At 55.9% G+C, this 27,181-nt stretch overlaps 1 protein-coding gene across 6 annotated transcripts in view; it reads left to right on the top strand.

The window, feature by feature from the left end:
* Nucleotides 1-27,181, top strand: part of Inadl (InaD-like (Drosophila)) — a 228,732-nt gene that overhangs the window by 194,553 nt on the left and 6,998 nt on the right. For all 6 annotated transcript variants that reach the window (XM_005385344.2, XM_013514443.1, XM_013514444.1 and 3 more), the window contains 10 exons: nucleotides 2,252-2,335; nucleotides 6,151-6,344; nucleotides 7,811-7,958; nucleotides 8,695-8,781; nucleotides 11,870-11,984; nucleotides 12,503-12,540; nucleotides 14,640-14,762; nucleotides 15,413-15,517; nucleotides 25,086-25,192; nucleotides 26,287-26,410. In XM_005385344.2, the coding sequence (XP_005385401.1) occupies nucleotides 2,252-2,335; nucleotides 6,151-6,344; nucleotides 7,811-7,958; nucleotides 8,695-8,781; nucleotides 11,870-11,984; nucleotides 12,503-12,540; nucleotides 14,640-14,762; nucleotides 15,413-15,517; nucleotides 25,086-25,192; nucleotides 26,287-26,410 (1,125 nt within the window). The remainder of the gene's footprint in view (nucleotides 1-2,251; nucleotides 2,336-6,150; nucleotides 6,345-7,810; nucleotides 7,959-8,694; nucleotides 8,782-11,869; nucleotides 11,985-12,502; nucleotides 12,541-14,639; nucleotides 14,763-15,412; nucleotides 15,518-25,085; nucleotides 25,193-26,286; nucleotides 26,411-27,181) is intronic.

Here is a 27,181-nt window from a genome sequence, read left to right as displayed (position 1 = left end):
TGCGGTTTCTTTTCAGAGGAAAAACCATTTTCTGTGCAGCGTCTTCAATATTTCTCTTTCCCGTGGGTCATTCTTAGTAGGAAGGGTTTTTCCCTGAAAAGACATAGCACCCTTTTTAAAATCATCGATAAATATGCTTTCCACTTTAAATGTGGAATTGAATGTGAAAATTGTTACTTGGTCTTTTCTGGAGAGCCGGGCAGAGCCTGGCTTCAGCCTGTCCTACGGCAGCGAGGCAAGCCCTGCACACCCTTTCTGCTGTCTGCAGTGTAATTCCTCCTCTAAGTCTTGTCTGAAATGCTTGTGAAAACAGTGCACTGACTACCTAGAAGTGCTACCTAAAAGATCTCATGCTTCCATCCCAGTTCACCCAGAAAGGTATGTTCCAGCACCCTTCAGTCCACGGTCACTTTTTCTGGCACAAGGCTTCTTTCAAGTGTCGCAGGCCTGCTGCGACATAGGGCAGGTGCTTGGGGACCCAAGCAAGAGTTACGAAACCCAAGTGGAAGAGGGTTTCCTCTTCCGGGAAGAGGAAGGAGGATGGAAGAGGCCATGGCCTTCCAGCACTCAGACCCTTCCTGTCTTCCAAATTAGTATGCAGAGTATCTTTAAGAACTTAGGAGAAATGTCAGTACATCTTTTTATTTTGCGTACCAGCTTGTTATTTACATGAGGGTGTTAGCTTCCCATCCTCTCTTGTTTGTGGGCAAACAATCACCCAGGGAATAATATGCATGACAGGAACAGGGCTGAAAAGATGAAAAGAAAGAAGAATAGAAGAATGGTGGGAGGAGTGGGGAGCTCTGTGCCCTCACACCCAGGCCTGGATCTCTGCTCCCTCATCATCTTCTGGTTCATCTCTGGCGCATGCATGTTATAACTGAATGCTGGTAAGCACAGAGCTTGTCACCACTTCCTACAGGCTGCCGTGTCAAAACCCACATCCAGAGGGGACAGGGCCTTCCCCAGGCCCATGGCCAAGCTTGGGATGAGGAAGTCTGAGCCCAGGGCCCAATCACAATCACACCTGGGCCTCTCAGACTGAGCCACACCTCCAGGGGGAGGGTTCCTGGCTGGTCTGCAGGAGACAGGGTCAGGGATCCGCTCCCCGAAAGATGGGAGTGGAGCTCAGGGCCCGCACCTGAGGGCGAGGGAGATGTCCAGAGCCACCTTCTAGGTCGCTGGGGAGACAACTGTAGGAGGAGCCCTGAGGAGGTGGGAAGTGTGTCTGGGCCCAGCGCCACTTTTCCATTCAGAACAGTACATGTCGGGCTTTCACCAGTGACACGCTACTTCATCCTACCAGTATGTTTTCCAAATCCAAGAAGCAGTAAAATTTTAATATAGCTTTGTTAAAAAGACTCCTAAAATGTCCCAGCCCTCCCTCCCTACCCCGCTTCCTTCCTTCTTGTGACCACTCTGTCCCCCTCTGTGAAGTAGGTATATTTTTGTGGAGAGGAGGGGAGTTGGGTTTTTTAATTTTTTTTTTTTTTTTTTTTTTTTTTTTTTTGTCTTTTTGAGACAGGGTCTCACTATGCAGTTCAGGCTGGCCTTGAGCTCACTTTGTAGCCCAGGCTGGTCTTGAACTCACAACAATCCTCCTGCCTCAGCCTCCTGAGTGCTGCTATTACAGGTGTGTGCCACCATGCCCGGCAGGTGTAGTTTTAAAAACATATCCATCTTTCCAGTTAACCAGCTTGTATTTCTGTGTAGCTCTCAGTCCTTGCTGCTGACCTCTGTCACCCACTCACACTGCTACCTGGAATCTCAGCTTCCTAGGACTGGGGCACTCCAGGCACACAGTCAGGACCATGGGCTTTTCTAGTCATAGGCCTGGAGTTTTCTTGTATTTTCAATGATTTGGAGAAATTACCATAGTTGTCACCAAGCAAAAGAAAGACATAGTTTTCCATACAGGGAGATTTATGGCCCAAACCAGATCATCAGCAGTGAGCCCACACTGGAGACTCCAAAAATAGTTGTGCTTTCTGTGTGTAGTTCACGGCAGCAAACAGCGCATAAGCCGCCTCATTCCGACCGCTCCGTGGGCTCCTAAGAGCCGGGCAGTGTCACAGAGCCTGCACTGAGGCACGGGGTAGTCACCTTGGGGCCCCTCGTCATGCCCTGAACACCCCCAGATGTCTCGTTGTTCTGCATAGTGAACAGACCTCGGTGGGCTGCAGCCACGTCTGACTGCTCACCTAGGGAGTCGTTCTGGGGTTGGAGACTAATCCGGATCTGTGTTTTGCAGGACGCTGTGGTCATCCATGAGGTCTATGAAGAAGGCGCAGCAGCCAGAGATGGGAGACTTTGGGCCGGGGACCAGATTCTGGAGGTACATAATGCGAGTTTTATTCCTTAGCAGGGAGTGTGGCTCCTCTGCTGACCACATCCACAAGGTCAGTGTAGCTGTCTTCTCCGCCAGCGTGTACCACTTAGCTAAATGTGCACCGCACAGTATTCCTTTTTTTCTTAATGCAAATTGAACTACTCAGTGGTATAAAGTCATGACAGATTATCGATCTAAATCTGTGAAAACTTTTATAATTGACTTGGTTGAGGGTATTTTTTGTTGTTTTTGTCTATTTTATTTTGTTTTGTTTTTTGAGACAGGGTCTCCCTATGTAGTTTAGGCTGGCCTTGAACTCACTGTGTAACCGAAACTGGTCTCAAACTCAAGGCAGTCCTCCTGCCTCAGCCTCCTGAGTGCTAGAATGACAGGTATGGGCCACCACTCCCGCCTCAAACTTTTGTGATTGTAAATTGTTACAGCTTATGGTTCTGTCATCTTGATACCCAACAGGACTGTATAATATTGGAACTAGATTTTCTTGCATCTTCATAATACCTTACTGAATTTCCTCCTAAAAACACACGTGTAGACACACACACAAACATACTCTGATACTTTTAAAGATTTTCATTGCAGTGTAAATAGTATTTTCCTAATCCAACAAAGCCTTTTATGAAGTACAGTGCTTGCTGCCAGTGCTTTTGACTTTAAGCAAACATGGCGTCTGCTCCCTCAGTGCGGCTGGGGTGCAACTCAGCAGCAGAGCGCTCGCCAGCATAGGCAAAGCTCTGGGTTTGATATCCAAAGCTGAGCCGGGCGTGGTGGCACATGACTATAATCCCAGCACTCAGGAGTCTGAGGCAGGAGGATCCTTGCAAGTTCAAGGCCATCCTGGGCTACAAAGTGAATTCACTGTCAGCCTGAACTGCATAGCGAGACCCTGTCTCAAAAAGATAAAATAAAATAAAAAAGATATCCAACACGGCAATATTTTTAAAAAACTGAACTGTTTGGCAAAACTGTTAAATTCTTCCGAAAGTGCCGAGGTAGGCAGTGTGGATCCCAGGGAGCCGAGGGCCGGGAAGCCGAGGGCAGTGCCCTGGTCGGTGGGGCGACAGTGCTTTCCAAGAGTGTGCAGCCCTGGGCAGCGTTTATTTCTCCCCCCGGGGTGGGCATAACGGGCAATTAGGGGTTTACCTGTGGTCGCCCCACAGCTCCAGCACAGCCTGTTGTGAATGACATCACAGGTTTCATTCCCTGTGGCGACTCTGTCCCCCTGTGGTGGCTCTGTCTGTCCTCCCAGGAGGAGAGCAAAGGCATCATTAAGGGTAGGAATCCTAGACAGGAAGGGTTAAGGGAGAGGCCAGCTGGCTGCAAATTAAACCCAGGCGAGTTGCAGGGCTCTCCGCGTGCCTCCAGCACGCAGCGTGGTCAGGACGATTCCGGGGGCACTGCTCAGGGCAGGAGTGCGGGGTTAGGAAATACCCTGCGCTCCTTGGGAGCTGGCTTGCGGCAATACACACAGCACAGCTTCTCAGAGATCAGGAGTGGGAGGGGTAGTTTTTGTTTCTTCCCTCTGTGGGCTTCCTAATCAACTTTTATTATACTTGGCTTTTAAAAATGGATAGTTTAACATTAAAAAGGCACAGATGTAAGCATGCCTTGATAAATAGGGTCCATAAGTTGTCCTGTGATGGTCAAGCTGGGCTCCGCATTAAAATCAGGACCACTGGATCCGCTCCCAAAGGTGGAGTCCCACGCTCCCGGCACGCACCGCAGTCTCTGACTTCGCGTGGTCGCTGGGTCTCCTTTCTGGTTCTGCATGGGCCGGGCCCTTGCGCCGTCCCTGCCATCTTTGCCCTGCTGTGGTGCACGCAGATGTGGAAAGAGGGAGGCCATTTCCGCCCGAGTGAGGTGCTGGCGCAGTGCGTCCCTGCTTCCCACCTGAGGGAAGGGACCCCTTTTCCTGGCCGCCCTCGTGGCCAGCATCCTCTGTGACACACAACGTGTTCCATGTGGCGCCAGGGCACACGTTCCCACTGCGCGGAGCCCCTGCACTCTGCGACGTGTCCCGCACAATCTTTAGCAGCTTAGCCGGGTCTGGGAGGAGCAGAGCGGCTCAGCTGGGCAGCTGCACCCATGCTAGGCCTGTGAGAGCGGCTTTTGCCTGGTGAGTCTAGCAACCATGCTTTCACAGCAAGGACGTTTTCTCGGAAGCCACCTCCAGTCCCTGGCCACTCTGTTCCTTCTGGTCTGAGTCGAGTGACGGAAGTGGTCTTGTGTGCCATCTGTTGGAACACGGAGGTGACTGGCTCCAGCACAGCCCCTGGCCACACTGTCCCCTCCCGTTCTGCAGGCTCTCCTTGCGGACATGGGAATGGGTTCGGCGACCGAGGCTCCAGGTCCCACGAGGCACAAACACAACTGTGCCAAGCTCTGAGCCCAGAGCGCTGGGCTGTGCCTCACTTGGCACTGGTCTTCATGCCGCGGGCATCATCAAGCTGTCCCCGACTTGCAGGAGCGCGGCACAGGTCCTGTCCCCGGGGAGACGGGCGTCAGGCTGTTCCTGAAGCCCCAGACCCACTACCCAGCCACTGTCAGATGGTCAGGTCACTGTCAGATGTGAGCGGCGGCCAAGGAGACACACCTGGGACCCGGCCCGCTTCCTGCCCTGTGTCTCTGACTCACACTGGTGCCTGGCACTCTGGGCAGACAGAGGTGCTTGGTACAGAGGTGGAGATGATCTTCTGGCCGAGAGACCTTGGTCAAGTCCCCTGACCTCCTCGTACCTCAGTTTGCTCATCTGTAAGTGGTGCTGAGAAGAGAATCTGTTTCAGAGAGCTAGTGTGTGAGGGGAGGTCACAGCATGCTGTGTGTTTAAACTTACATTGTTTCTATTACAGTAAGCGACACGTTGCCGTGAGCCCCTCACAGTCCCCCTCACTGCCCACACACACTGTCCTGGCCACTTCCTGCCGCGGCTCTGGAGTTCTCTCTCAAGGGCCTTCAGCTGCGCCGTCCTGGCTGCCTCAATGTCCTGAACTGATTCAAAACACTCCTGTCTCCCGGTCATCTTGACTTTGGGGAGGAGCTAGGAGAGACACAGGTCCAGATCTGGTGACTGAGGTGGGGGAGGACACAGCATTATGTTTTCATTTGACAGAAATTGCAATAAGTATTTGATCAATAAGGGGTGACTAAAAATATGGTGACTGTTTGAATTAAAACATTGTCAGGCGTGGTGGTGCACGCCTGTATCCCCAGCGTTCTGGAGGCTGAGGTAGGAGCCCTGGAACTGCATAGTGAGACCTTGTCTCTAAAATAAAATAAAATAAATTTATTACAGTAAAAGACACGTTGCCATGAGTCCTTCAGAATCCTCCTCCTCGCTTCCCACACACTCATGCCATCCGCCAGGAAACGTGTCTTTACTGCAGGGATGGACTTGTAGATACCCACGCAGGGCTGGCACACAGCACGACAGCAGCACTGACGTGAAGAAGAATGAGCGGGCTCTGATGTCCGTGTAACAGAGGAGGAAATAGCGCTGCTGCAGCCCCGGGCTGAGGCAGAGCGGCTCACCCCACACAGCGCCCGGGCCCAGCTGCGCTCAGGGGAGACCCGGGCGTCGTGGCACTGCTGCCCAGGCGCGTCAGAGCCGGAAGGCAGCAGAGTCTTCAGATTCGGACCCCACACTTGAGTGCCTCCCTTCTGCGGGATTCTGTGCCAGTCCTCCTCCTCCGGGGTGCCCACCTCTGTGGCCCAGATGGGCTGTCTGTGCCCATGCCTTGGACGGTGCCAGGACTCTGCACAGCTGTCCAAGAGCTCGGGCTGCCCACTCCACGCCCCTCTTACAGGTGAACGGCGCGGACCTTCGGAGCTGCAGCCATGAGGAGGCCATCGCAGCGCTGCGGCAGACCCCGCCGAGGGTGCGGCTGGTGGTGTTCCGGGACGAGGCCCGCTGCAGGGACGAGGACAGCCTGGAGGTCTTCCCGGTGGACCTGCACAAGAAGGCCGGCCGCGGGCTGGGCCTGAGCATTGTGGGGAAACGGTAAGGACACTGCCAGCCCCAGGGAGAGGGACGGGGGGCAGGGACGGGGTGCCACCTCCCAGCAGTCTGCGCCCACCCCTGGGTCCCTCAGTGTGGCCAGCGGCCATGTAGCTCCCTCTAGAGCAACACCAGGCACTGAGGTCAGGCTAGTGGGCCCTCGCTCAGGCCTCCATGCCCAGGTGACAGAGCGCACGGGGCAGTCAGGTGGGTGCATGAGGCTGGGAGAGCCCCTCCACCCACACCGCAGGAAACTGTGTCCCTGCACGGCTGAGGAACGCACACAGCCTCTGGGGGGCAGGAATCTTGTTTGAGGAAAGCTCTCCAACAAATAATAGCTCGGCAGGAGCTCCACACTTAGCCCTGCAGAAAGATAAGCCTGCAGCGTGCGCAGGAAGATGGGCACCATGGTGTTGGGTGCAGCGGGTGTCAGACCGTCCACTCAAACTGGTCATGGTTTCTCTCACATGAGACACACAGTCGCGTTTGGTGACCAATCCGTGACTTGGAAATTATCTTTTTAAAAATTTATTTATTTTTTTGCCTTTGAGACAGGGTTTCAGTATGCAGTTCAGGCTGGCCTTGAACTCACTTTGTAGCCGAGGCTGGCCTCAACTCACAGTGATCCTCCTGCCTCAGCCTCCCAAGTGCTGGGATTACAGGTGTGTGTGTCACCACACCCAGAGGAAATTATCTTAAAGATAGGCTTGCAGATATTTATTGGCCATTGTTCACAATAGCCAAAGAATGGAAATAACCTATACACCCATCAATAGGTTACTGATAAGTGAAATCCACAGAATAGCACACAGTCATCAAAAGGAGGAAGCTCCAGCCCTGATAAAGGTCAGCTGGAGCTAGGGTATAGCTCAGGATAGTATGCTTAGCACAAAAATAAAACAAAGCAAAACTAAAAGATGCATTGCTGAGGTCTGTTGTGTGAAAGCAGCTGGGTTGAGCAGGAAGTTGTGTGTGGGGTGAGCCCAGTCACACACACGCCTGAGTACTGTGGGTGCACTGGCTCACGTGGTGCTGTGTCCTTTGCACAACGCAGGGGTCGGGTAAGCCAGGTTGCCGAGGGGAACAGACTTGGGGATCCGGAGCTGAGGAGAGGGAAGCCCATCCGGGCACACGTTTTCCTAACCTCTCGAATTTGAGACAAACTTATCCATCAAGTGAATGTAATTAAACTTTAAAAATGAGAAAGGTGAAAGCTGGTCATGGTGGTACACACCTGTAATCCCAGCACTCGGAAGGCTGAGGCAGGAGGATTGTTGGGAGTTCGAGACCAGCCTGGGCTACAAAGTGAGCTCAAGGCCGGCCTGAACTGCATAGCCAGACCCTGTCTCAAAAAGACAAAACAGAGAGAAAGCCAGGGAAAGACTGACAGACTAGAAAGAGATGTGCTGCTGGCTACCACGCTCACCGTCTCGAGTGAAGGCGCCCGTTCACCTGAACTGGTCCCGCAGGAGCGGCAGCGGGGTGTTCATCTCCGACGTCGTGAAGGGCGGCGCCGCAGAGCTGGACGGGAGGCTGACCCAGGGCGACCAGATCCTGGCCGTGAACGGGGAGGACGTGCATGACGCCTCCCAGGAGACGGTGGCGGCCATGCTCAAGGTGAGCCCCTGAGCCAGGCCCCCTCAAGAGACGTCCCCTCCGGCTACCCGAGGCGGTCGCCAGCGAGCAGAGTCCCTTCCGTCCAGGCCGTGTGAGGTCACCACACCCAGCTGACCACTCGGAGAAGCCTTCAAGCGCAGGGCCCGGGTCACACAGCTGCTTCTCCATCTCCCCGCCGGTGGCAGAGCCCCAAGCCCCTCTGTGTCTCTGCCCAAGACCCCACTTGCCTTCAGGCACAGCCAAGGCCGTGGCTAAAGATGGGTGGGCTTTGTTTAAGTTTGTGATTCCTTGGTAAGGTCCCCGTCAGCTAGGACACAGGGAGGGCCCGTGTTCACAGGCCGCCCCGTGTTCATGGGCCGCCCCGTGTTCCGTGCTTCTGCCCTCCCTCACCTTTCCCTCAGGAGTCCTCCACATGGCCACGCCCATCAGAGGAAAAAGGGAAGAAAGAGCAGGCCTGAAGCCCCATCTTCATTTATTTTATTTTATTTTATTGTACCAGAAATCGAACTCAGGACCTTACACTCGCCAGGCAGGTGCTTGTGCCACTGGGCTGCATCCCGCCCCTCGACCCTGATTTAAAGCAGCACGTTCCTCGCCCTGGCGGAAGAGGCTGCTGGGTCGCCTGCCCTGGGGGCCGGGGTCTCACCGCCGCCCTGCCTGCTTGGGCCTGCAGGGCTGGAGGCCGGCCAGGTGGGGGCAGAGGCGAGCTCATCCCTCTGTGTTCTTGTCTCCCCAGTGCGCGCAGGGCCTTGTGCAGCTGAAGATCGGCAGGCTCCGTGCTGGCACCTGGACCTCCGCGAGGAAGACGTCGAGGCACAGCCAGGTTGTCGGCGGCACCCCAAGGAGGGGTCCCTCCCTGCCCCTGCTCATAGGGTGACTGCATAAGAAAAGGGGGCCTGGGGCCCAGCCCGGGCCGGCCAGCTCAGTGGGTGTCCATGTGTCTGAAATAAAAACGAGGGCCGGGGATATAGCTCAGCGGCACAAGCACCTGCCTGGCAAGTGCAAGGTCCTGAGTTCGATTCCCAGTTCCAAAAAAAAGGAAAAGAAATAAAAACAAAAGTGAGGTAGAAATGCGCTGAGCCCCAGGTTCTCTCCTTTATCGCCTGTAAGCGTTCCCTTAGACCTCTGCTAGCTGCTGCACGCGCACAGCTGCCTGTCCAGCCGACGTGGCGGCGCCCGCCTCACAGTGCAGCACTGTGCACCCCGTGAAGCGGCCGTGACCTTACCTGCGCAGGGCCACGGGCGCGGCCGGGCAGCTTGTGGTTGCTCCTCCGAGGGGGAGCCAGGGTCTCCCGCGAAAGGGAGGCTTGGGGTGACACTTTGTGGGTGAGCAGACGTCTCATGTTTGTTTGAAGGCTGTGTAAGTGCCGCTTTTTTAGAAACAAAGTGTATTGTACCGAAGTTTTCCAATTCTACGGCTGATACTATCAAGATGGTGTGGACTCCTGCTCAGCGTGGTTTAGTACACAAGGCAGCTAGAGGAACTCGTGTGACCCCTCGTCTCCGAGCAGGTGTGCGCAGGCCTCTCAGGTTAAAAATGTGACTTTCTGCCTCTCTAAGGCTCCCGTCCCGAGATGCTCCGAGCTGGCCGCACCAGGTGCTCCTGGAGGCCTCAGCCACCCGGCCTCGCTGCTGTTAGTGGCAGCACGGAGAGGTCTCGCGGTCCAGGCTGCATCGGAGCGGCCGGGCCCAGTCGACGCCACGTGAACCGAGGAGCCTTTCTCCCTTTCTTTTTCCGTTTCTGGAGTCCATGCTGGGTGGCAAAGGCATCTGCCAAGACACAGTGCCATCACGGGACCCACGAGGAGGGGTCAGCGGGGCAGGGCTCCCAGGCAGGCATCTTCCTCGGTGGATCCTGGTCCACAACCTCACTGAGCCACACGGGGCCCAAAGGAGCTGGGCTGGAGAGGAGCCTGCTATTCAGGCCACTCTGACAGCCCGAGGAGGTGACCGCCGCAGTGGAGGCCCCCCAGGGCTCGCTGCAGACAGGGCAGTGGCCAGGCCCAGGACCAGGAGGGTCTGTGGTTTCTAGGAAACATTTGGAGGACAGGTGAGGCAGGGAGGGCTGGGCCCTGCTTCCTCAGCGCCTTCCTGGCTGATGCTCAGGCGAGGCTAACTGGGAGCTCCAGCTCCAGGTGTGCACAGGGCCAGTCAGACTTGACAGCGCTGCGGCGACCCGGCCCATAGGCAGGATGGAGCCACCACCGGGACCACCCTCGCCCTCCTGCACAGAGCATTATTTCTGGGGGTAGAAGTTTAGCCCTGTTGTACAAGTAAATATGTCTTACCATGAGCCTGTACTTGAACTCTGGCTGAAACCTACGAGAGTTCACCTTCAAGGCTGAGGGGAGAAGGCCTGGGCCCACTCTGAGAAGACCACACTACTGCGACGTGAAGAGCATGACCGTGACGAGAAGGGAGGGCTCCATCCCCTTGCACTGCCGCGTCCAGGTCGTCCAGTGGGCAGGAACAAGGGCACAGAGTCCCTCCTGTCAGAGTGAGACTGGAGACAGAGGCCACCTTTGAGGGCTGAGGAGAATCGCAACTCTGGCTTACTAGGGGAGAACTCACAGCTCTGGGCTGCCGGCTTCTCCTTTTACGCCCTTTGCCTGCCAGCCAAGGAGCAGAGTGGCCTTAGAGAAGGCCCGAGGAAACGCTCCCGTGTTGTGTTCAAGAAGCCTTGTTTGTGGCTTTTTCCAGCAACAGTTATAACGCGCTGTGTGTTCTCAGGCCTGAGTAGCTTCTGTAACACCATTTTTTTTTCCCCCGGTACCAGGAATCAAACTCATGACCTCACGCTTGCCAGGCAGGCGCTGTGCCGCTGAGCTAAATCCCCAGCCCTGTAACACCATTGTAAAGTCATCCTCTCAGGAAAATATTAAGATATTCTTCCAGATGTGTGTATCCATCCTGAAGTGGTCTGATACCTGTAATTTTCAGCAAAATGAATTTTTAAAGAACAGATGAATTGACTCAGGAGTACATGATAGATGATAAAACACAGCTGTGTTTCATTGTGGACTGTATATCATACAGTTGGTCTCTATAGCTCTTCCAACTTTACTGCATATTTGAAATTTCCCGGGCTGGGGATATGGCGCCCTGGTAGAGCCCTTGCTTACTCTGTGCACGGCCCTGACTTTGATTCCTGGCACCACAACAAAGAAAAACAAGATTAATAAAGTTTTTAAGGAATATTAAAGTATTAAACAACTTGCAGCATAAAGTTAAAAAATGGATTAAGTTAAAACATATCACGTAATAATAGTGATCTTAGACTTAGGGTCAAATGTAAAAGCAGTTAGGCATAACCTTGACAATTTGGTCGAAAAAATACTCCTTATTGGTGACACCGCATTAGAGAGGACCTTCCCTGTGTACAGAATGTCGTGTGCAGCCACTCGTCACAAATAGATACACCTGGAAAACCTCAAATATTTAGTTAAACGAATAAGAGGTCAAGTAACAGAGGTGTAGCAGCTTGGATTAAATGATTACTGACAGTAGAAAGCAGTGCATCCCTAAAATAAGCCTTCCCCCTGACGTTTGCTGTGTTCTCGTGCAGTTGAGTCCCACGTTGCTGTGGACTGAGGCGTCTTATGCTTATCTTAGCAAATGTACGGGGCACAGTGCCCATGGTGACCCCAGGCGACCATGTGCTCGACTGCTGCTGCCAGCACCGTGGGGCCAGCTGGGAGGGACGCACAGTCCCGTAGGTGTCCCGGTCCCTTGTGAGGTGGAGGCCACTGGGTTCTGGTGGGCAGAGGAGACTGGCCATCTGGGGTTTCCTTCTTGGCCTCTCCCACCTTTTTCCAGGTAGTCAGGGGACCTCAGCACCTGTCACCATAGTGCCAGCGTAGTTCTGGGGCCCGCACAGTCTTCACTCGGTGACCACTGGCTCTGCCTTCCAGGGGGACCTGCGTGGCGCACACAGCAGCTGCCCACCTGCCTTGGCCCCAGTCCTTGCTGGCCTGCAGAGCCTGGTCGGAGCCCGAAGAGCTGTGGGTCCTACGCAGAGGAGCGCAGGTACCGGCTGTCCCAGCAGAGCACACTGTCGCCCAGTTGGAGAACGTGTGTGTTTTCAAAACACGCACTGTCCTTTCACTCAGATGGCATTAGGCCTTTGTGGCCAGCCAAGGCCAGGCCTCCTTCTGAAAGGCCTGCTTGGGGGGGGGCGCCCTGCCACAGGTCATAGGCACAGGAGCCTCCAGAGGCCACAGCTTGGGTGGGAGGAGCTTGGCAGGACCGCCCTTGTCCAGCTGGGCTCTGTCCCCAGCACTGGGAGCAGTGGGAGAGAGGGGATCAGACGTCATTGTCCAGAGAGGAGGCCAGGGCAGGGGCTCTCACAGCCTCTTGCTGGGTGGAGGGTAGCTTTGATCTGGACAGAGACCATAGCAGGAAACACTGACCACTACCCCTCAGAGCTCTGGATCACAGCCCACATGGTCATGGCCATGACGCCTCCATGACAGGCCTGGGGACGAGGCCACTGCAGGCTGGGTCCTCAGAGCTGGAGCGGCTCACATCTACTTCTGTGTTCACAGGCGCGGACATGGAGCCCCGGACAGTGGAGATCGTCAGGGTGAGTCGAGGTTTCGCTGTCTCTGCTCTGTGTGTGCACTGGGTTTGCAGAAAATTCACATTTCCCTCAATGTGGTCTATTGGGTGTGAGCACACAGTTCAGATTGTTACGGCACACTTACAGAACAGCAGGTTTGTAGGCACAGTACAACAGAAGTTGGAAACCAGTTGATATCCTGTGACTATGCTCATGCTGCCTGTCACCTAGCCAGCCTGGACTGTCTAGGCCCAGATGTGCCCCCTTAACAATGTGTGGGGTCAAACTGATTGTGTCCAGCTTGTGTTTTAGAAATACGCAGTGATTCCAGCTTACTTCAAGGGCTTCAAGGCATCGTGTTGGGGAGAGGCTGGCCCAGGCAAGGACACTTTCAACTCTACCTACTCTTCCCAGACCCCTCCCTCCCAGAATGTTCCTGCCTGACAGTATATGACGTGATTCTTGTACTCCATGTAACCCATCGTGTAATAACCTGCCATCTGCTTTGTACTTCCCACTCACAGGGGCTGGGGATTTAGCTCAGTGGCACAGTGCCTGCCTGGCAATTACAAGGTCGTGAATTCAGTTCCCATTACCGGAAAAACAAACAAACAAACAAACAGAGAAACCTACCACTCACAAACCAGATTGAAACTGAGCTCAAACCTGACTCAGGGCTGGTGACTTGAACCTTGGTTCCCCAGCCTGCTAGCATAATAAAAGTTGCCTTCTAACTCCTTTTCCATTTGCTTTGATACTGGTTTTTCTGCTACAAAAGCACTGGAAAAAATGGGCCTTGGAAACGGGCCTACAGAAACACAGTGGAGCGCAGAGGTGACCATGACATTCAGCGAGTCACATCCACCCCATTGCGTTCTCCATGTGTGTGTGTGACGGCCTCTGCCCTGATCCACGCTGCCCTCTGCCCCACAAGAGGTTGTGAAAGCACAGCTGCTTCTGTTGGCCACACGTGGATGATGCTGGCCTTTTGTGTCCCTGGTGTTTTCTGCCACAGGCCGCTCGGTGTCCCATGCAGGATGTAGGTGGGCCAACAGCACGCAGTTAGGGACCCGTCAGGGAAACCCCTGGTGTGGGTCAGGCCAACTTGCTCCCTAGATTCCCTCCCTCTGAGATCTTAGTAACATCTTACACTTCCCACTCACTTCTGCCTCGGGTGTTTGAGGCTTCTCTGTCGCCCTGTTTGCTGTGGTCCCAGCAGACCTAGGGCAGAGCACACCTCACATGCAAGACCTGCACGCATGCATGCCCTGCAGACAGGCAGCAACCACCGCGCCCTGAGCTCCAGGGGTGGCCGGGCGCACACCAGGACAGCTCCTACCAAGCAGCTGCAGCCACAGCATTTTTTGCATTTCTCAGCAGTTCTTCCTGTCATCAGCGGGAGAGGCCAGAGCTGGAACCTGTCGTCCTTCTCTTAGTGGTTGTAGAGTAGGATCACTGATCCAGACAGAGGGAGGCCTGGGCCAGGTCTCCTCAAGGGCCATCTTGGGGACACTGTGATCTGTTTCCTGGCTGAGACCCCTTGCTGCGGCCCCCTCGTGCAGTGTCTTGGGAGGCACCTGCCTGTGGTGGCTTTGTCATGGACACTGCATGAGCACACACTCCCCAGGCTGCTGCTCTGCATGGTGGGTGGCGGAGGGTTCTGCTTTAATTTCCTCCTCTGGCTGTGATTTTCTTGTGCTTTTCTGCAGGTGGGGTGTATGCTGTTTTATTTCCTCTTTTTTTGAGACCAGTTCTCACCATGTAGTTCAGGCTGGTCTTAAACTCACTATGTAGCCCAGGCTGGCCTTGAACTCACAGTGATCCTCTTGCTTCAGCCTGCCCAGTGCTAGGATTACGGGTGTGTGCCACCATGCCCGACAACTATCCCTCTAATCTTAACCCTGGCCACGAGGCCCTCGGCATCTCCTACGTCGCCTGTGGAGAGGGCGCTAAGACGCCAGCCTCTCCGGGGCTGGCCACCACCCAGCACCGAGCTGAGCTCGGCGTGTTCCGCCCGCCCGAGGTCCTCATTGTCGGCATGGTTTCGGGGCGTTCGTGTAGCAGCAGTCTGTGACACCTGGTGGCTGTGTGCTAACACGCAGGACTGCATTCTTCTTTCTCAGGAGCTCAGCGATGCACTTGGGATCAGCATCGCGGGCGGCAAGGGCAGCCCGCTCGGGGACGTCCCTGTCTTCATCGCCATGATCCAGGCCAGCGGGGTGGCAGCGCGGACGCAGAGGCTCAAAGTAAGCGGGCCAGGGTAGTGGTGGGCCAAGGGGGGGCAGTGGGGGCCTCGTGCAGAGCTGACTCCAGAGGCCTCAGCCACACCCTGGCAGCGCCAGGGAGCTCTGCCTGAGGCTCGTGGGGCTCAGGTCTATGAAAACGCTCGAGTTTGTATCTGAGCTTCGGTAAATGAAGCAGCGGCAGCCCCTTGGTGAAATCAAAACCCTGTCCTCTTCGGCCCCTTCTTCTACCCATGTTGGCTTTCAACCCGAGCCGGCATTAGAATCGTCCCCCAACCAAAAAAAACACATTTATTACTTTCTGCTTCATCCTTCATCTTGACTGAGGTAGAAACGCAAAGCAGAAGCTGCTTGGCTTCCTCCTCAGAGCTCCAGGGGGCAGCAATCTTCCTGCACCCGGCCTCTCCTGGCAAGTGGAGGTCGCCGTGCCACCGTCACCCACATCACAGCCACCGCCGTGCTCCTGGAGACCAGACCTGAGCCCTCTTTTTCTTCTGGGGCCTCTGTGTGAGGGAGAAACCATAGAAGCCCTCACCTCGCACACGCACGCCCCGTGGAGACACGGGGCCTTCATAGGGTGCAGCGGGAACTGGGACGCGCGGGGGAGTGAGGTTTGTCTTCACGCCAGTGATTTCCCCGCGCTCGTCCCGCAGGTCGGAGACCGCATCGTCAGCATCAATGGGCAGCCTCTGGAGGGGCGGTCGCACGCCGACGCGGTGGCGATGCTGAAGAACGCCTTCGGTCGCATCGTCCTGCAGGTACGATGGACGCCATCCTGGGGGTGCCTGGCGATAAGTGGCCAGTGGGAGGCAGAGCGGCTGGCATGGGCGCGGCCACCTGCAGGCCTGCTGGCAGGAGTGAGAGAGGCTGTCGGCAAGGAATGATTTTTATTCAGGAATTCTTCAGTGTCTCCCCCACGGGCAGTGCATGTGACTCCCTGAGAGCATCGCAAGGGGGGTTACTCTTTGCTTCGAGTGATAAGTCAAGGCTTTCAGCTTCCGGGTGCTGTGAATCTGGGTTTGTGGGGAGCAGGCGGGCCGACTACCGAGGGCTGTCTCTTCCGGTGCTCTGAGGCAGAGAACACGGGTCGCCTCCTGGGCAGCACGGGTGGCTGCCGGCACCGCCACACACCAGGGAAGGCCGCGCCTGTGACCGATGCCCTGAGTGTGGTCCAGGAGCGCAGAGACCAACACCAGGAGGCAGGAGGGCCTCGAGCTCAGCCCCCTCTCCCCGGGCAGGCAGCACCAGCCTGGGTTCCGCGAGCCCAGACACGCAGGCGTCTGTCTGACACCGACTTCTGCTGAGGTGCTGTGAGGTTTTGAGCTCGAGGACAGAGCGGCCCCGAGCCACACGGACAATGGAAGCCCAGAAGGAAAGCCATTCCTGGGAGAGCCTGCCACGCACTCGGGCCAGCATCTCAGGGGTCTGGGCCCACAGTGCCCCGAGGACCTCTATGAAGGGAAACGACTTTCAGCGTACATGCAGGGTGCTGGACATCACTGGGGTCCTCCCATGGCTCCCAGGGAGCGAATGCATAGGTCCCCCAGCCCCTCGTTTCCGTGGAACACGAACTAGCATGCTGCGCGGACAGTCCAGGTCCTCCCTGTGCGTGGGCAGTGGCTCCCTTCCCCCCATCCGTTGGCCTGGCTGGCTGCCCACTTGTCCTCTGAGACTGCTGACCCCAGAGTCTCCCACAGCGGGCACTCCTGTGAGGCACCAGGCTGCGCAGGGTGGGCAGACGGCCCTGGGCCGCTCACCCTATGGGAACTTGGGCGCTGCTGCTCTTGCTCTGCACGGATGCCACCCATCTACACCGCCTCCTTACCGAGAAGTAGGAAGACACCCAGGCCAGGCTGCCTGGGGGTGGTGGGGTGTGCATGCACAGCTGGGCCTGGGACCGGTCAGCACCCCTGAGTCACAGTGTGTGAGTACAGCATTAACTCAGTTTGAAAAGTGCCTTGCCCAGGTATGGTGGCATGCTTCTGCAATCCCAGCAGTCAGTCTGAGGCAGGAAAATTGCCATGAGTTGGAGGCTAGCCTGGGCTACATAGCGAGACCCTGTCTCAAAAAGTCAAAAAAGCTGGGCATCGTAGCACATGCCTGTGATCCCAGCACTCGGGAGGCTGAGGCAAGAGGATCTTTGCAAGTTTGAGGCTGGGCTGAACTGCATAGTGAGACTCTGTATCGAGAAAAAAAAGTTAAAAAAAAACCCTTAAGTGCAGATTCATTCATGCTGTCCCCTGCAGAAGCAGCAGGGCTCCAGCCTTGCTGCTGCTTCCAGTGTGCTTTGCAAGAGTTCCTTATTTCTTCCTCTCTCCATATTTTAAGAAGAAAATGGATTTTGATTTCAAAACATTCCCCTGCATGCACCATGCTGGCGGGTGACTTCGTTTTCTAACACAACTGTCAGGTTAATAACCCTTAGTTCTTGCAGGCTGATCAGGCCCACAATCTTCCAAATGAGTGGACAGTGAAGGCTTAAATAATGAGACAATTGAAATGATTGTAGGGCTCCAGGAGAGTCTAAGTCTCTTACAGCTTCAAGATTCTGTGGTTTAAGACAACGACTTCTCTCAGGATCCCATATTTATTTGGTTTACAAACAAAGGAGAGGGATGCTCAAGAAAACGTGGACATCTGAGCAGGACTTGGGAGGATTTTCCCAAGTAGTAAATTATGTCCGTCAGGAGAACTGTCTTATCTTTGGGCTGGCATTTACTGTAGGAGTGTGGAGCCTGCCGCTGTCGTCTCCTTGTGGTTAACTGGGGTTGGAGCCGGACGTCCTCACCTATGGGCTTTCCTTGTCCTGGGAGGTGTCACTGCTTCACAGGCCAATTCAGGCCTCAGGGTGACCTGTGACACACAGAGGTTCACTTACTGTGGGTCCACTGCCCATGCCCAGACAAGGGGCCTAAGCTTCAGACAACTCACAAGTAAACACGGAAAGCCAAGTGGTTAATGTTAAATCCTGCCCAGAGCCACTTTGTAGTGGTCTCCAACACACAGGCTGTTAAGATTATGGGATCCTTTGAGATCATGACAGTGGGATCCTCACACGCAGGCTGCCGGCGGCTAGGGCACAAACCCAGGGAGATTCATGTCTAGCACCGTCGCCTTTCCTCACATCGTCCACACTCATTGGTTAAAACAGTGCACACAGAGCACCTCCGGGACAGCTGCCACCCACCTGTCCCCTGGGCACAGGGCAGTGGTTTCGTCACTGGCTGAGCCAGCCCATGGGCTGGCAGCAGGGAAAGCTGGTGTTGTCTCTGTGACTGGTGTCCCTAAAGCCCAGGCGAGGCTGCTGGGCTGACCCGGGGTGGGTGTTTCTGCCCCGAAAGTCTGAGGGTTTCTTATTGCCAGCTATAGGGAGATCAGTAAGACTGACTGGCTCTTTAAAATGTTTTTTATGTTCTAAATTTTATTTGCTTCTATAGTTTGTTTACCTTGTTCTGTTCTTTTGTCCATGGAATTACTATAAAACTTTTTTAGGTTTTGTTGTTGCTATTGTTTGTAGTACTGGGGGTAGAACCCAGAGACTTCCCACTGAGCTACACCCCAAGCTCTTTTTTATTTTTTATTTTGTTACAGGGCCTCACTAAATCACTGAGTTTCAGGCTGGGCTCAAATTTGCAATCTTCCTGCCTCAGCCTCCCAGAGTGCTGGGATTACAGATGTGCACCACTGCTCCCAGTTTATAAAACTTCTTTTGTACAAAATCAGAAAACCTGTACTCTGCTGGGAATTTTGTTTTGTTTCTGTCTTTACGTCTTTCTTGGAGGACATGGAATATCAAAGGACACATCAGGGCTGGAACTTGCAGACCACTTCTGGGTTTCCAAACATTACACAGCTCTGCACTTGCTAGATGGAGGTGGCAACAACCCAACAGGACTCGGGGGGAGTATGCTTGGTGACACTGCTGGTGACACTGTTGCTAGGGACCCAGGCGAGGTGCTGGGGTGGGGAGTCTGAGGAGCCCTGGGTGTGGGAGCAGTGGGGTGGGTGGCTGCGAGACCTCGAGTGCGGAATCCCCACCGCCCCCACCAAAGCTGCTGGCCTCAGGTCAGTCAGTGAATGGACACAGGCAAGCAGAGGGCCGAGGCTCGGAGGTCAGGAGAAGGCCTCGGGCTCGGAGAGCGAGGCGGCCAGAGCCGCTGTCCACGAGGCAGCGCCGTCAGAGTCCTGCAGAGCACGCGGAAGTGACGCCCGAGGCCCCTACTCAATAACCAGGATAGATGGTACAAGGGTAATCCATGCTAAAACCTCAGAGCTTTCCTACAAGACAACAAGAGGTCCCAGAACGGCACCTGACCCCTTCGTCAGTGTCGTCCTGAGAAAACTACTGCAGGATTCGCTCCAGCAAGTGAGCACAGTGAGAGAGAGGAGGCCAGCGGGAGCTCGTAAACGCTGCACAGCAGAGAACCCCTGTCCACGCTGGGATGGGACGGGATGGAAGGAAAAGTTTCAGGAAAAGGGTCTGTCAACTGAAGAGGAAGAAAGAAGGACCAGTTGTCTACTATTTATTGCGGATCAGGAGTTCCAGGTCCACTGGAGTGCACAGGGCTGAACTAATGATAAACATGTAAAATCTAAACTGCACACTAAGTGTTAACCTTGGGAACACTGCTGTGGAGAGGCAGACGGGGTCATAGTGGAGTCATTGGCCCAGTGTGAACACGTTTGTGGACAAGGCACATATGACGTTGCTTCCGTCCTAGGCCAGGGCGGGCTCAGCCTTCACTATGACAAATGAGAGACAAATGTGGGTACAAACGGGAAGGATCGATTCCCAGCGTGGCCCGTACCGGGAGGTGCGGGGTGTCCTTGGGTGCCAGCAGTCGTTTGCGGTTTCCCAGGGAGGAAGCTGAGGCAGAGCGAGGGATGTGCTGCTGGCCTCGGGGTCCGGCTTGGCTGCTGTCCTGGGTGCACAAAGCCTTGGGCTGCGGGGGCTGTTTCCGTTCCCACTTCTTCCCAGGGTGCTCAGGCCTGTGACCCCAGACTCCAGGTGACTGAGAGAATGAACAGGTCACACAGGCAAGCTGGAGTGGCCAGGACGCCCCACGTCCTCCTCCAGGACCAGGCGGCCACCGGGGACCTGCAGGAGCCGCGGGGTCTGGACTGGGCCGTCGTGGCCTGCAGGGGACCCTGGGTGGCGGAAATGCCCGGCCTCTCACCCTGCGCCCTCAGCGATCAGCGTGGCCACGTGAGGAGCCCAGCAGGGACCTGTCCGAGCTGTGAGGTCACGAGGGACACAGGTGCCGCATGAGGGCTGAGATGCACATTCTCGCTTTTCTTTTTGTAATTTTTCCTCTCGGGAGTGCATGTTCGTGGTGCGCGGTGCGCACACCCCGCAGCTGCCTGTGCACACGGCTCCATTCCTCTTCCTTCCTCCCTGCGGCTCCTCATGTACGGAGCTCCGGCCGGCGCGGTTCCACCGAGCTCCTGCCCTGCGGCACTTAGGGACCCTGGGCATCTGAGGGCTCAGCTGAGGAGCTTGTGCCTTCAAGAAGCAGCCCAAGCCCTGCCTCGGTGGTGATGTCAGCAGGCAGGGTGTGGAAACGCGGGAGAGCCTGTGCAAGGAGACGCCTTATCTCCACACTCCCAAGGGACTGGATACTGGAAATTGAAGTCAAAGAAAAATCAAGTAAACAGGGTCCTCTGGAAATAGGGAAGCTAATACTAGAAGAAACAGCTAACACGGCTGAAAATAATTTTAGGGAGGACCTGTTAACAGGGGAAGGAAACAAGGACTCTTTTTCATGAAATACTGTGGGACGCACCAGGCGTGGTGGAGCACAGCTGTAATCCCAGCCCTCTGGGAGGCCAAGGCAGGAGAGTCACCAGTGTGAAACTCAGCACAGCTCTGCCTCAAAACAAAAAGTAAAACTGAGCCAGGGCTGTTGTTCAGCATGAAGGCCCTGGGTTCCATCCCTAGTACCAGGGAGAAAAAGAACTAAAATGATTTTGACTTTTAAATTAGATACTCTAGGGGCTGGGGATTTAGCTCAGCGGCACACTGCCTGCCTGGCAAGTGCAAGGTCATGCGTTCAGTTCCTGGTACCGGAAAAAAAAATAAAAAATACAAATTATATATTCTGTATGAAAAACAATTTTATAAATTGAAATAAAAAGAAAAATTGTTGGGAACTGTTGAAACTACAGAGGTTTGAATATATTTTAGAAACATAGGAAGGAAGTATAATTTTTAAAAAGTAAGGGCTGGGGCAGCTGAGGGACAGAACCCTTGCATTGCATGGCATGTGCAAGGCCCTGGGCTCAAGCCCTGGTGCCACGACAGAAGTGGGAGTTTTAGATGTGTATACAGTTACATGGAGGTTCAGTGAGAGCATTTGGCATACTAAATTTTCACCTCTTTCTGCAAGGGAGCCAGTAGCAATCATCACGATGATAAATTTCAAGCCAGGTGTGGTGAGTCACACTTATAATACCAGCATTCTGGGAAGCTGAGGCAGGAGGATCCCAAGTTTAAACCTGTCCAGGGCCACTTAGCAATTTAGGAAGACCCTGTCTCAGAAGAAAGAGGGCTGGAATGTATATAGCTCAGTGTGCAGCCCCTGGTTTCAACCCCAGTACTGCAAAGCAAAAAAGATGCTAAGTTTCAAGATAGGCATCTGAGCATGTATACGGTTAGTGCATTCCTGCAGGAGGAAGGGCCACTGTGCCCGCCCCAGGGAGCGGTGGGCCTTTTGATCGTGAGCGATACTTTGCAGTCTTTATCAAGTGCACACAGAAACATTCTGGAAAAAAAAAAAACTAGAAGAGAACCCAGAAAGTGCAGTCCCGTGGACAGCAGAGCTCCTGCCTCAGCCTCCACACCTGGGATGCCCAGTAGCCAGGATGCTGTTGGCCCCGCTCCATTGCCCGAGCTGCTCACGGGGCCATGCCCTGTCCTGTCTGGAGCGCGTGGATCCCTTCCTTAGTGTCTGTCTGCCTGGGCGTCCGGGCTGGGACCGTCCACACCACCGCTCAGCTGGGCCCAGGCAGCCCAGGAGGTCTGCTCAGGGCCAGTGGGTGTGAGCCAGGCCGACCCAGAGGTCGTGAACCTTGAGCGAGGTGCTGTGTGGGCCTGGGGCGCCCGGCTGCCGGGAAAGCGTGTGGTGGGGTCTGCAGGGCAGCCACGGGTGCATCACCATGTTTGCTGCACCCTGGACCAGTGGCGCGGCCCCCTGAGCTGACCTGGCTGTGCGGTGCTGCGTGGACTGGGTGACTCGGGTGCAGTCCAGGATGGGACAGGAAAGCGGTGACCACACCTACAGGGGACAGAGCCCGACAGGTGGGGTTGAAGGACGGACCCGTACCAGGCTAGAGCGGGGGAGGGGGGGCAGCGGGGCCTGGAGACACGGGAAGTGGGATGGACGCCGGCTTCCCTCATCACGCGGTGGCACGGGTGAGCATCGGCGTCCAGGTCAGCGTCCATGTCCGGGGCTGCGACTCTTCCGGAGATGGAGTCGTGCGCAGCTGCTCCCACCAGGTGGCGCCGGCCCGCATTGCCTGATTCCTATTTGTGGCCACCCTGCCGCTTCCTAGCATGAGAAGACAGATGAGTGAGGGCCCCGGCCAGGGTGCCGAGCCCCATCCCCAAGCTCCTGAGGCCAGGCCGGCTCAGCCCAAGGTCCAGCAGGCCTCGGGGCGGGCACCCAGTCCCACCGTCTACCTACAGGCCAGGTCTGCAAGCCAAGAGCCAGGTCCCCAGAGGATTTGGAGCCCGAGGCAGCTGAGGCCCCTCAGCTTGTCTGGAGACCCCGACTTCTGCACTCTGAGCGGGTCTCCAGCCCGCGCTGGAGGAGAGGCTCAGGCCCCAAGCCCACGCAGGACAGGCAGTGCTTTTCTACTCGGGGAAATAATGATAATAATATAGTAGTAATGATAAAGTGCAAGACTCTGGGGTGCGGCAGGGGCCTGGATTCCGTCCGCAGTACCAAGGGGAGGAGGGGAGGCAGGGCAGGGGAGGACGGGAAGAGGACAGCACGGGATTCCACAGTGAAGTCTCGCTTTGGGGCCTCCTGGCTGCTGGCCCGCGTGCCCTCGGCGACCCCGCCGCCCTGCCGCAGCCTCATCCTGCCCTCTGGGGACCGGGGAGCACGTGGCGCTGCCCCTCCCTCAGATCGGTGGAGAGAGGGCAGCCAGGTCGCACCTCGGAAAGCCGGGACCACTCGGTCCTCGCCCGCCGTCCTCCTGCCGTGCATGTGGCCAGCACCGTGCGTGCTCAGCTCCTCACAGCCAGGGGACCCAAGGTGTCCGCACCGTCCCGCCTTCCAACCCAGACAACACACCACCCCTCCTGAAACTGCCCCTGCAGGCCGTGTGTCTCCCAGGCCCCGCGGGACCCCAGCCTCTCCTGCGCCGTCCACGCGCTGTGCTGCAGGGGTCTGGGAGCCGGGTCCATGGTCTCTGCTCAAGAAGGTTTCACGCTGCCTGGTTCACCCTGTGAGTCCTTCCCGGGCACCTGCTGAAGCCCTGAGGCTGAGGGGCAGCCAGGAAGACAGTCCCCCACCCAAACGGGGTTCCCCGTCTGAGAAATACATTGCAAGGCCATGGGGCCAAGCATGGTGGTTGTCCTGGTACTCAGGAGGCTGAGACAGGAGGATCACTATGAGTTTGAGGCCAGCCTGAACTATGTAGACCCAGTCTCAAAAAAAATTAAACAGAAGAGAGAGGGAGAGAGAGGAAGGAAGGAAGGAGGGAAGAGAAAAAAGAAAGAAAGAAAGAAAGAAAGAAAGAAAGAAAGAAAGAAAGAAAGAAAGAAAGAAAGAAAAAGAAAGAGAAAGAAAGAAAGAAAGAAAGAAAGAAAGAAAGAAAAAGAAAGAAAGAAAGAAAGAAAGAAAGAAAGAAAGAAAGAGAAAGAAAGAAAGAAAGAAAGAAAGAAAGAAAGAAAGAAAGAAAGAAAGAAAGAAAAAGGCGAGCTATGGAGAGAAAAACAGGAGGCTGAGTGGAAATGAGGTGGCCACAGGCCGTGTGAGGGGTGGTGAACTGGTGTCCAGGAGGGAGCACAAGGGCCACAGAGGAGCAGGGAGCTGGCGGGACCCAGGCACCCCAGGCCATGTTCCAGGCTTGCAGGGACAGCGCGGAGGGGCCCCTCGTCCTCTGTGTGTGGGAAAAGGTCAGTGCGGGCCAGGCCAGTGCAGTTGGCGAGGGCTGTGGCAGGCAGAGTCCAGGCTGGGCGCCAGGCAGTTGCCAGTGGCTGTTGAGAGTCGGCACGTGCACGGCTGTGCCACACCTGGTGCTGCCCCTGGAGACAGTTGGACCCATGCTAGGGTGGAGAGATGGCAGCTGGGGCGTGAGTTTCCTCTCCTTGGCAGGCGGCCTCTGGGGAAGCCCCAAATGCAGCGGCCTGGGGATGCGGGGCTGTGAGCTCAGGTGCCCACCACCCCAAGCCTGGGCTGAGCTTCGGCAGTGACACAGTGGCGTGGCACTGGGCACAGCGGGCCCATGGGATGGTGCCAGGGCAGCAGGGAGAGCACCTGGCGTACAGGGTCCCTTCTGTCTCAGACCTCCCCAGCGGGCCGGCCGCGCCCTGCAGACTGGGAGAACAGGCAGGTGGGAAGGCAGAGGGGCGCTGTCTCAGAGGGCAGAGGAGGGGCCAAGCAGGGGCTGCTGGGACGGTACAGCTGGAGCTGTGCAGAGGACCGAGGAGGAGAGGCGCTCGCTCTGCGGGTGCAGGCGGCAGCTGTGTGCCAGCCGGGCCTCGGGGACAGATGCGGGAGGACGCAGGACAGGCAGACACGAGGCAGTGCTGGAGCCAAGTGGTCACAGCAGAGTCGGCTCTGCGCCAAGGGCCAAGGCATCGCCACGCTGGACGGGACTGAGGGACACGCTGGGGACTGGAAGGACACAGGCTCCGAGAGCAGGGAGAGGTGCTGAGAAGCAGAACGCGGTGACGCGGGTGTCGAGGTGGGGAGGCTGCAGGGACGAGGAGTGCAGGCTCGGACGAGTGGGTTCAGACGCTGGACAGGCACCCCGGGAGGAGCCGGGTCGGGAGGGGCGCGTGGGGTGGAGTTGCGTCGGGTGGAGATGCGGCTCGGCAGCGGTGTCCTCGGGTGAGCCTTCGGCTCTGGAGGTAACCTAGGAAAACCTGCAGCTGGAAAGGGGTGAAGCCACGGACCGAGCTTTGCGGCTCTGGACAGTGGGGTCGGGGAGGTGGGTCACCCAGCAGGGAGAGAGGTGAGCCTGGGATGCTGAGGCCACATGCAGGGAAGGCCGAAGCTCCCCCTGGGTCCTCAAGCGGGCGGGGGGCACAGTGGGCAGAGGGCTGAGCCCTAGGCAGTGCCCACTCCTCTCACAGACACCCTCTTCTGTCCCCAGGTTGTGGCTGACACCAACATCGGCGCCATCGCCACCCAGCTGGAGAGCATGTCTGCAGGCCAGCACCCCAGCTCGCCTGGCACCGACCACCCCTCAGAGGACGCAGAGTGAGTCCCCGAGCCCCGGGCCCTCTCCCCGGGACCAAGCCCTGAGCACCTCCCAGGCTAGGTGCTCGCTGTGGGAAAGAGGGGGCAGCGCAGGGTGCTTCCCAGGTCCCACTGGTATCCCTGCGGGACACAGGGTTTCCCTGCCCCATGCAGGGATCCCTGCAGCCCGGGCCAGCCGAAGCACCCAGAGGCGGCGCCCGTGCCTCCTCCTTACGGGGCCACAGGTACCCCAAGCCCTGACCCCGCTGCCTCCTGAGCTGCGCCCTCGCTGTGCGCACAGGCTGGCTGCTGGCTGCCTGTCTCATCCAGTCCCCCAGAGTGGAGCCTGGGACTAGGGTGCACACCTGGAATCCCTGCACTCGGGGAGGCTGAGGCAAGAAGACTGCGAGTTCAGTCCCAGCCCGGGCAGCTTAACAACTTAGTGGACCCTGTCGCAAAACTGCACGTGGGCTGGGGAGGTAGCTCAGTGTACAGGGCCTGGGTTCCATCCCCAGTACAGAAACCAACAACAACGCAGTTGGGGGCTGGGTGTAGTAGCGCACACCTGTAATCTCAGCTCCTCAGGAGGAAGAGGCAGGAGGATCGGGAGTTCAAGGACACCTGCGGCAACTTGTTGAGACCCTGACTCAAATGAAATTTTTTTAAAAGCTGAGAATGAAGCTCAGTAATAGAGCAGTTTCCTAACATACATGAGACCTTGGTTCAAACCCCAGTCCTGGGGGTGGGGAGGAAGTAAGCATAAGCCACACATGGTGGCCTACAACTCTAATGCCAGCACTCAGGAGGCTGAGGCAGGAGGATCTCAAGTCCAAGGCCAGCCTGGACTAGATACCCTTTCAGAAGAAGAACGCCTGAGCATGAAGAAGGGTGTTTTGGAAATCTCAGCATCGTGCCTTTTTTTTTTTTTTAATCAGAAAGCAGTGGGTTTCATGCCCAAGAAAGTCCTGAGCCCTCAGGTGCTGACCTGAGATTTAGAATCCAGTTCCCAGGTTTCGCCAGGGGTCCACAGGTGAAAGCGTCTAAGTCAGCTCACCGTGGAGATGAACTGCCGTGCTGATTCTTCCCAAGCTAAACTGCACCCCCTGTGCTTTCAGGACACCCTCAGCTAAGATGATTACTTTGGAGAGAGGCTCGGAAGGCTTGGGGTTCAGTATCGTGGGGGGCTATGGAAGTCCCCACGGAGACCTGCCGGTCTACGTCAAGACTGTGTCTACAAAGGTATCTCGCCTTTTCCGCTACTTCCGGTTATCATCAAAACCCGGGAAGATTTTCAAGTGCTTTGTGTCTGCTGCTTGGCCGTAGGTTAAACGTGGGTGCATGCCTGTGTGCGTACAAGTGCGTGTGAACGTGCATGTCTGTGTGCATGCATGTGTGAGCACCCGCATGTGAGCATGCATGTGTGTGAGCATGTGTTTCGTGAGCGCGTGTGTGCATGTGTGTAACTGCACGTGTGTGAGCGCGTGTGTGTGAGCATGTGTATGACCACGTGTGTGAGAGCTTGTTTCCTCCGAATTTCATAGGAGACCCCCACACTGACCAGTGGAAAGAGTTCTTTAAAGCAATAGACCCATGCCAGACATGGTGGCACACATCTGCCATCCCAGCACTTGGGAGGCTGAGGATCACAGGATCTAGACCAGCCTGGGCAATTTATTGACTTAAAAGACGCTATCTCAAAAAAATTTAAAAAGAACTGAGGATGTCACTCAACAAGAAGGCCCCCACGTTTAATCCCCAGTGCTACAGAAAAGTAAAAACTACATTAAACGAATAAAAACTAAAACCATTTTTGCCCAGGAATTCTGGTTTGATCTTGTGTCAGAGTGACGCTGACATGACTTCCTTCACGGGTTTAGATGAAGCTGTTTAACTGCAAGCCCCTCATGCGGGTGCAGGCGTGGTTTTGGGAATCTTTACTGTATGATTCACATGGAGGCTTGAGAACCCAGCTGACCGTCCAGGCCCCACCCCCAGCAACTTGGGCTCCTG

This window comes from Chinchilla lanigera, unplaced genomic scaffold, assembly GCF_000276665.1.
Source record: "Chinchilla lanigera isolate Chin_1 unplaced genomic scaffold, ChiLan1.0 scaffold00022, whole genome shotgun sequence".
Classification (NCBI taxonomy): domain Eukaryota; kingdom Metazoa; phylum Chordata; class Mammalia; order Rodentia; family Chinchillidae; genus Chinchilla; species Chinchilla lanigera.
The sequence above is the reverse complement of the archived record's forward strand: the minus strand, read 5'-3'. Positions and strand labels throughout refer to the sequence as shown.